This window comes from Protobothrops mucrosquamatus, unplaced genomic scaffold, assembly GCF_001527695.2.
Source record: "Protobothrops mucrosquamatus isolate PMUCROS unplaced genomic scaffold, P.Mucros_1.0 scaffold_36, whole genome shotgun sequence".
Classification (NCBI taxonomy): domain Eukaryota; kingdom Metazoa; phylum Chordata; class Lepidosauria; order Squamata; family Viperidae; genus Protobothrops; species Protobothrops mucrosquamatus.
In genome coordinates this window covers 423,005-432,654 of record NW_015386112.1, presented here as the reverse complement: position 1 = coordinate 432,654, position 9,650 = coordinate 423,005, and the positions used below count along the sequence as shown (strand labels likewise).

At 37.9% G+C, this 9,650-nt stretch overlaps 1 protein-coding gene across 1 annotated transcript in view; it reads right to left on the bottom strand.

Annotated features, from left to right (window-relative positions):
- B3GNTL1 (UDP-GlcNAc:betaGal beta-1,3-N-acetylglucosaminyltransferase like 1) overlaps positions 1–9,650 on the bottom strand; it is a 136,809-nt gene that overhangs the window by 27,456 nt on the left and 99,703 nt on the right. The window contains exon 8 of the mRNA XM_015810214.1: positions 8,368–8,492. Within this exon, the coding sequence (XP_015665700.1) occupies positions 8,368–8,492 (125 nt within the window). The remainder of the gene's footprint in view (positions 1–8,367; positions 8,493–9,650) is intronic.

The window sequence follows — 9,650 nt, the reverse complement described above, 5'->3', positions numbered from 1 at the left end:
CGTTGATAATTCCCTGAAGCCAGGCTCGTGTACCCTCCCGGGCCGCCAGCACCAGCCAGGAGGGGCACGGATCCAGCAAACATGTGGCTGCACTCAGTCTCCCCAGGACGCTGTCCACGTCATCGGGAGTCACAGAGTCAAACTCCTCCCAAATAACGGTCTCAAGACCTGCTCCTGTCACCTCCCCCGGGGCCACCCAAATATTTTAAACAAATATTTTAAAATATTGGTTTTATTATTGTACTTGATTTACATTTATTGCAAATCTTTGAGATGTGCTTGTGTACAAAGCAAGTATTTAATAAATACAACAATATGCAAATGTTTTTTAAAAAAATCTAAGTAAGCAGGTATTTGGTGTTGCAAAGCATTCCAATCACTAGAAGTTTCTTTCTTATAGATAAAGAAACAGAAGGCTGCAGTGATACTCTCTAAAATAAAATTCTTCAAATAAGCAGAAACAGCAAGCTGGCTATTTGTGGTCAGAAAAAAAGGGGTCATGGCAGATTGCTTTAATTCATTGGGGCCCCACCAGCAGGGCCAAAAATGTTCTTTAAGAGATTTTTAAAAAGCTAACTGAATTTTTTTCTTATGACTTATTACATTTTATCAACGTGTGAAAATTTATCCACAATTAAAAATCAAAGTAAGTAAGTAAGTAAGTAAGTAAGTAAGACACTGTGCACCATTACTTAATATCTATTACTTCTACTCCATTTTTTTGAAGATGGTCTTCTGTATAACTGGATGTAGGACTATTCTATATATGAAGCTGACCTAGAGCAAATAACTAATCATTAAATGCAATGACAGTACTAACCGTGGTGGTGCAGTGGTTAGAATGCAGTGCTGCAGGCTAACTCACTGCTCACTATAGGAGTTCAATTCTGAGCAGCTCAAGGTTGACTCAGCCTTCCATTCTTCCGAGGTCGGTAAAATGAGGACCCAGATTGTGGGGGGCATTGTGCTGACTATGTAAACCACTTAGAGAGGGCTGTAAAGCACTGTGAAGCTGTATATAAGTCTAAGTGCTATTGCTAACAATGATGTGTTGAAAAAAAGATATACAGAATTGTTTCTTGGACTATAAGTTGTTTTAGAAATTCAAGAAACTCCTAGTAACATTTAAAGTGCGATTAAAAATAGAATACATAGAAAAGGGGAATTAACCTGAAGAGAAATATGGAAAGGAAATATTTCCTGAAATATCTCTAGATGCCAAAAAATTGGGATAAATAGTAAAAGAACATTTTTCTGATGATTGTTTGAAATCTTTCGAAAGGTATCTATCTGGCTGCTCACAGATAGAATCAAACCGCTGGAAGGATAAAACCCTACATTATAAAACTGAAGCTTGTCTAGGATGCATTTCTATCACCATAAGAGCAACAAAGACATGTCTAAGCTAGCTTACTTACTCTTGTCAAGATTCTTTGATTCTTAACAGAAATTTCCTCACTGTTTAAAATTTAGTTCTGCCTTAACAAAAGATTGTGGCTTTTGCCAAACTCCTTGATGTGGGAAAACGGGAATTGGGACAAGACCAAGTAATCAAATTCTTTAACTTTTCACCTACAATAAAATTTGTGTAGTACTCTCCTCTCCAGAGACAAAAGTCTAATTATTATACTATTGGCCAGCCAAGCCTATTAAAAATTACTTCTTAATAATTCAGCTCTATTTAGTTCTCATTATTATCTGTTCAAGTGAATATCTGAATAGTACTTTTAAGGTACAATCTGCACCAAGCACTACTACTTGCCGGCAAAAAGCAGCTGGAGAAAGTAGCACAGACTAATAAAAAAAAGCTCTTCTCCCTGTGCCATAGTGCTAATCAGGATGAGAACTGCCAGGGATAGCTTATTATCATGAAAATATAGCTTACATTCTGATTAGATTGTAAACTTGATGTTCCCATGGAGAGTAGTTTGGCCCTTAAGGAATTGGGTTCCTGTACTGAAGCCTAAATGAGCTGAGGTAAGGAAGAAAATATGTATCTAAATTTACACTCTGGCTCTCACATGCTCTTTTCTGCAAGGGTTAAGCCAGAAAGTCTGTACCATGAAGCTTTATCTTGGGAATATTTTTGTAGCTTCAGGTTGTGTCATAAGGACAAACAGTGGGTGGATCTTCGGTTCATGCAGAGAAGTGTGTGACTGAGCCTTCAGGCTAATTACATGATAATTACAGATGTGAGTTCTGTGAAAACCTGTAATGAGTGCATCTTAATGTTTCTAATATTGGTAAAATATGTAGCTTAAGGAGTGTCAAAAGACAGAGATGATCTGGGGCTTTCCCCTTAGGGTTTCCGGTTCACCTAGGTTGTCTTGTACACCGAGAGCTGTTCCCAGGCCAGTAGCTGGGATTCCTGCCTTGGGGGATAAGGGAATGCCATTTTCCCAGACTCCCAGAGCCAACACAGGTGCAAGGAACTGCAGCAACTTGCAAGCAGCAATTAAGGAACTGTTCGAAACGATATGAAACTAAAAGCAGTTCTTAAAAAGTTACATAAACCACCTCCAGAGAAGATTCTCACTGGTTAATTTCAATTTTCACACAAATTTCGTAGCTAGAAGCAACATCAGTGTGTTATGAGGACCAGTTGGGAGTGCCAAACTGGGGTTCCACAGCTCATAATCCTGATGAAAAATAACTTTAAATTGTACTAAAAGGATAAGATTTCTTTGCAAGCCCCTGAAATTCTTGTATTCTTTTCTAACCAGTCAGATCAGAACACACTTTTATTATATTTGTTGGTTTATTACACTGACTTTTTTGTAGTGAAATCACATTAAAATTAAAAATATGAATATCATCCCCCATCCCATTTTATAAATGGAAGTGGAAAAATAAGGGCATATGCCCCATCAAATCGTCTTGCTAACAAAATACTCAAAAGCAGTTGGGAATGGAATGCAAAGAAAGGAAATTAAACCTTTTCTTGTGATTACTAATCAAATAAAAACTCTCCATTGATAATCCAAACTCTACCTTGGCACCAACCTAAGTTTTAAGGTACAAGCATTCCAATTAAAAACCTAGAAAAAGATGGTTATGTTTTAATAAATATATTCCAGAATCAAAGTTTTTTTAATTATGTTGTTTAGACTATTTAGACGACCTATAATAAGTTTCAAATGTTTCAAATTTAAATTCCTCCTCCAATAAATACCAGCATTGATATACAATGTGGAAAACACAATTATACGTTTATTTTTAATTCATGGCTTTAATTCCTCAGCATGTAACAACTTACTATTAAAATAACCACAGCTGTAGGAAAAGAAAAGAAGGTTCAGAAAAGGCCCTACAATTATTATTGTAATGATAATATATATTGTGCATAGATATAAATATTTAGTTAATTATACAGATAAAATATAATGTAATATACATTATAATGATAATAATGGAGAGTCAGTTTGTCTAGTGGTTAAAACACCAGGCCAGAAACAAGGACACTGAGTTCTAGTCCTGTCTTGGACATGAAAGTCAACTGGTGACTTTGGGTCAGTCACCCTTTCTCAGCCTAACCCATCTCACAAAGCTGTTCTTATGTGGAAAATAGGAGCAGGAGTCTTAGATACATTCATCACCCTAAGTTATTTATGAAAAATAATAAAGATGGGCTATAAATTTTACAAAAACGAGATTTATCTGAAAACAATAAAATGCCAGTCTGTTTACTGTGCTTGGTGACCCTCAAAGTCCAAATATGTTATTGGGTAGGCTAAAATATATTTTCAATATTACTAGGTGACAATATTAAAATATTTGTAAGCAGGCAGCAAAATTTATGATTACGTTGTTTCTATTAATTATATCCATACTACTTCAGTTAGATTCTATCATAGGCGGTAAGGTCTGCCCCTCCTAGTGTTGCTGCTGGATACTGCCTGCCCATCAGGGTGGTGCTGAGCTGAACACAGACCAAACCAACATCAGATCTAGGCGACAAGCCAGTCAGTCTGTTTTTTGTCGTGACCAATGGATCTACAGCTATCACTGCCAAAATACAGGTAGGTAGGTAGGTAGGTAGGTAGGTAGGTATTTATTTATTTATTTATTTATTTATTTATTTATTTATTTATTTATTTATTTATTTATTATTTAAATTTATATACTGCCCTATCTCCCTTACGGGACTCAGGGCGGTGAACAGGCAATAATAAAAATCACAATAAATATTGAATAAAAAGCCTGCTCTAAAATACCCCATATAAAACCCCTAGCAAAGCCCAATCAAAACTACGCCAGGCCGGCCGCATGGAATAGATGGGTTTTCAAGGCTCGGCGGAAGAGGCGCAGGTCCGTAGTTGTACGTAGGTCGGGGGGTAGGTCATTCCAGAGGGCAGGAGCTGCCACAGAGAAGGCTCTCCCCCTGGGGGTCGCCAGCCGGCATTGACTGGCCGATGGCACCCTAAGGAGGCCCTCTCTGTGGGAGCGGACTGGTCGAAGGGAGATATTTGGTAGGATGCTGCATTTGAACGTGCAAGATGGCATTCAATGATCTGAAAAGCGGGCCCTGTACCTGTGGGAATAACATTAGGTCGGAAGATGATGAATGAGATAGATTCTGTCATCACAAATGCCACTTAACAGGATATCCTTAAGCCTCTAGCACAGGAGACTACGAGAGCGAGGCCTTTTCCTTCTTCACATATCCTTTTTGCCTTTCAGTAATCTATTCTGTGGAACAAATTAATCATGGGAATTCCCAGAGGGGGAAAAACAATAATTTATTCCTACATTTAAATGTTGCAAATGTATAAAACGTAACTCCCCCACTAGCCAATCAGTCATTAATTTCTTTTCCTCTTGTAATGGGAATTGCAAACTTAGATAAATACTACTAGATTAATAAATTAGATAAATTTAGCGTGTAGCATGATGGCTCTGACAAAGTATGATTAGAACACTGATAACTTAGGCTGATTGCTATCTTTGCTGAAAATATTAGATGGCGCACCTTTCTTCAAACAATCTATATTCTTTAGTAATTGTCATCAAGATTAATGTCTGAAGATGCATGTACTAAAAGACAGATTGTTTAAATATGATTTCAGAGCACTACAATACCTAAATTTCAATCTTAAATCATATATTACAAATATTTGATTTCAAGTATTATGTTTCTCTTTCAAATTCCAAACATTACCTAAATTAGCCAAATCAGTTTTAACTTTATTTAGAGTACTTGCACAGGTGTCATTGTTGGAGGTAAATGATTTCAACTGAGTACTATCAATAAAAGAAATTAGCTGAACATTAGCTATGTGAATCTGCCTTCAAAGACATAAAAGCAGAGCACTTCAGCACCACACCTATTATGAAATCTGAAAATTCCTGTACAAGGTTGCCTTCAGGCATCTGTAAGGATTTCTAGGGAAAACTGCTTGCCTATAGATATAAATGGACATAATTCAAATAACTAAGTGAAGTGCAGTAAAGCTCCATACTGTTTTTTTAAAACATTGTTATTAAAAGTTAAAATTAAAAATAGTAAAACTAATACAAACTTTAAAAAAGAAAAGGAAAAGAAAAAAGTAAGTGCAGACAAGAAAACAATAGAAAGGAAATTTGAAAGCAAGAAAAAATAATATGGTAAAGAATAAAAAGAATATAAAGAAATGAATTCTCCATCACAAGTATAAACAATTTAGTAAATTATCATTTCTCTTAAAATACAACAAATAATCTCTTCTTCCCATATTTTATGCAAGCATTCTAAATAAATCTATTGGGAGAGAATTGTTTTAAACATTTTGGGGCTAAAATGGTCAAAAGCAAACCACTAATTCTAAAACAGACATAAACTTTATCAGAGCAAACAGCCAGTGACTCTGTCCAGCCTTTTTTGACCAGCCTTTTTCAATGGCACTATTACTAGGAAAACCTAGTAACGATTCCAACTTCCACCCTTCAAGTATTATGAATCCTGACTATAAGAGAATGAAGACTGTGAATGTCAATGCATTCTTGAAATTTCTTCAGTCAGACAGAGAAAGTTCAGGTGATACCCTCAAATTCTGTCTCTCAATGGTGGGACAAAAATTATCAGTGAGGTATTAAAAATAACCAGTCAACCACAAGGAAGAACTAATGCCATGATCTCTAGTCTCTACCAGATGGTTTTTTTGGCTCAAAACAGCAGCTCAGCTTTCTGACTTCTCACCCTGTATTTGCTAATGTACATCTTTGTAGGCCAGTCAGTCCTTCCAATTCTGTGGAGATACCCTTTTCTGTTTTTGTTTTTGTTTTTATATCTGAAAGGTAGATATATGAACCTTGGCTCAATTAGGCATCTGAGATTCATGGGCGTAACCCTCTGTATAATTAGACCTCTAGATGAGCTCCCTGATCTAGTAGATTAGTATGAGTGTTTCCCTAACAGGCTTGTTATGAGGGGAAGAGAATGCTACTCTATATGTTACTAATAACTCCTGAGAAAAGGTAGGATACAAATCTAGCAAATAAGTACAATAAATAGGCCATTGACCAGTACAAAGAATAATTTTATCCTGAAATCAATGACTCAATGGAAATACTCAATGGAAATACAACAGCATTAAACAGGCATCAGTCAACACAGTGGTGAAAAGAGCACATAATCATTTGGTTTTAGGTTTCACAGTCTTTTTATTGTTATCAAAGAACAACAGGACATGTAGTTATAATTGGGCTGAGGTTCTGAAAATCTGAGAAACCTAAAAGTCTCTGCACAGACCTGTCTTGGCCCTTTTCATTATCGGAACCCAGTTAGGAAGAGGGAACAATCTGAATCACAGGCTGGCTTTTTTATACACAGGCTCCCCCCCACACACAATTAGAAGGGAAAAGTAAAAGTTTCTCATACAGAATAAAGACTTTAATAAAAGGCATGACTTAAGTATTGTCACGCTAGTATTCCTTTCAGGTCAAGGGCTCCATCACTGAAATATGTACAATTGTCATCTTATGTAATTGGACCTGAATGTTTCAAGAATTGTATTACTAACACAAAATAATCAGCATTCAATATTTTTGCCCTACATTGGGGAAATATTTTCCCCCAAAATTGAAATATGTTATTCATTTCAGAACTGATAAACATGGGAAGGAATAAGGGAAAGAGGGGGAGAAATAAATAAATAATGGAAGCTTCATATTTGTCTGTGGACAGAACCCATCTGAAATTGCTTTGTGCCATTTTCACATTCTACAAGTATGCTGTAATCCAGGGGTTTGTGCCATATTCTCTTGTAAAATGGACTTAACAGCTTGCTGTTAATTCATAACAAATCCATTTCCAATAAAACATTTTTCCCACAGAAGGAAAAACTGTCTTCCAAATAGTTTGAAATATCATTAGAAAAGGTTGCAAAAATTCTAACAATCATATCACATACTGAACAATATGATGCCATTTAAGTAGTAATAGGAAGCCATATTTTTGCTTTCCTCTCTCTATATTCCTTCCTTGTGGTGATCAAACTCTTTCTAATAAATATTTTCATTGTTTGTTACATTTTACAAAGTTATCTCAGTAAATAACATATGGCTACAAAGAACCACCCAAAAAAAATCACTGATACTGGACAACAGGTGTTGGGCAAAAATTCATTTTTTAATGTGCAAAATTACATATCAAGTGTGTTGCTCATCACCTTTGAAACTAAACAGATTATATACACTGAATACTTTTACAGATGTTTACTATGTAACTGATGCAATAGTTTCTATGTACAAAAGCATCTATGTACAATGGCTCACATTTAATGAGTCTATACTTAACCCGGGCTAAAAATGTAGGTGAGTGAAGGGGAAACCTTTTTTAAAAAAATCTCAGCAAATGACAGAAGCATTTAAAATATGTCTCCATTTTGGCTAAAATTTGGAACTTTAGTTTTGGAATCTCCATAAACTCTACAAGGATTCAGTAGGAATCTCCCGGGACTGCTTGCCTTTCCTTGGGAACTGATAGATACTGTTTCATGAAGATTAGGTGAGGTCAACAATTCAAGGCTAACTCACTGCTTGATTCCTCCTCTCTGCCTGCTGGGTGGTTCCAATACTTATAAAATAGACAACTAAAATGATTAAAGCCATAAAGTAGTCAGTTGAAACATGTTCATAGGATCAAATCATCACCTCAGCTGCATTCATATAAGATATGAAGTTGTAAGATAATGTGTTGTAAAAATTCATCTAACATACACCTACAAATAATTTGACACAACAGCTGTTGAGCATCGGGCAACTTACAAGTTTAAAAAAAATATTGTAACTTTATAAGCAAATTATCCAAAGAAATGCCTCTACTGTTAGGAAATAAACCTATAAACCCTACTTAATACTCTAAGACATTTGCTACAAATCATGACTTACTCTAAAACTGCAGTACTGGCTGCCTGTGCATGGTAACGATAGAGGAGGAGGCACTGGTCAACTCGAAACACTTCCCCACCTTTTCGAAGATGTTCATAAAAGAAGAGCAGATCCTCCGGGGTTCCCTGCAATAGACCATACTTTGTTCAAATCAAAAGAAGTTGATATAGTAAACTATTATCTTCAAACACTTATAGCAATATAAGTCTAATATAACATATTAGAACCAATGAATACATTTATGTACTGGATCTTCAGAAATATTTTCTATAGCTCAGACATGTCAAACACAAGGCCCAGGGGCCGGATGCGCCCCGCGAAGTGGTTTCATGTGGCCCGTGAAGCCATCCTGGAAACAGTAAGGGAACGGCCCCCGCTGCCTTGGCCCTGGCCTTGGCTGCGTTTCTTGCCTGTTTTTCTCCCTCCCTCATCTCAAATATTTTCCCACCACTCTGTACTTAGGAAGGAAGAAATGAAAGAAGGAAAGAAGAAGAGGGAGGGTCTGAGGGAAGTCCTGCCTTAGTCCGGTCCTGCTGCCCTTTTACCATCCCCTTGCCCCCTCCTCCTGGTCTATCCTGCGGTCTCCCATCCTATTGCTAAGGAAGCTTTGGCTACAAAGCCGGGTCTCCTCCCATGGAGAGGGAATGGGCCTCCCTCTGACTTTGCCCTCGTACCCATCACGAGCAACCTGGCTAAGGAGAGCAAGCACAGCAGCAGCAGCCTTGAGGAAGAGGTAAGTGCAGCTGGACGTCCCCTTGGGGAAGTGGGGCTGGGCTTGGTGCCACGGGTGCTCAACGGCCAGGCTGGGCATTTGACCTCTGCTACCCAGGGCTCCGGGCAGCCTGCACCACCATCCAGCCCCCCACATGGCCTGAGAGGAACGGTGAGGCTCCTCCAGTGGACCATGCCTTGGCACTTGCCCTGATCCCATCCCCTTCTGCCAGAGACCCTCAGATCTGTCCTACTCCTGCCCAGGCCCCCACAGGCCCCCTTGACGTGAACGATGTAGAGCTGGCCATGCCCACCCAATAGGTCACACCCACTCCATGCCCAACCCAGTAGGCCGCACCCACCCTGGCCACACCCACCCAGCCCCCCGAGGGCAACCGCAATGCTGACGTGGCCCTCAATGAAATTGAGTTTGACACCCCTGCTATAGCTAATAAAAAACAATCTTAAATTTTGTTTATGCTCAAAAGAATAAACCTGCTCATTCCTGCCAGGTTCAAAGCTAAAATTTAAATAATCTAGGAAAAAATTATTTGACATTAATAGGAAAACTA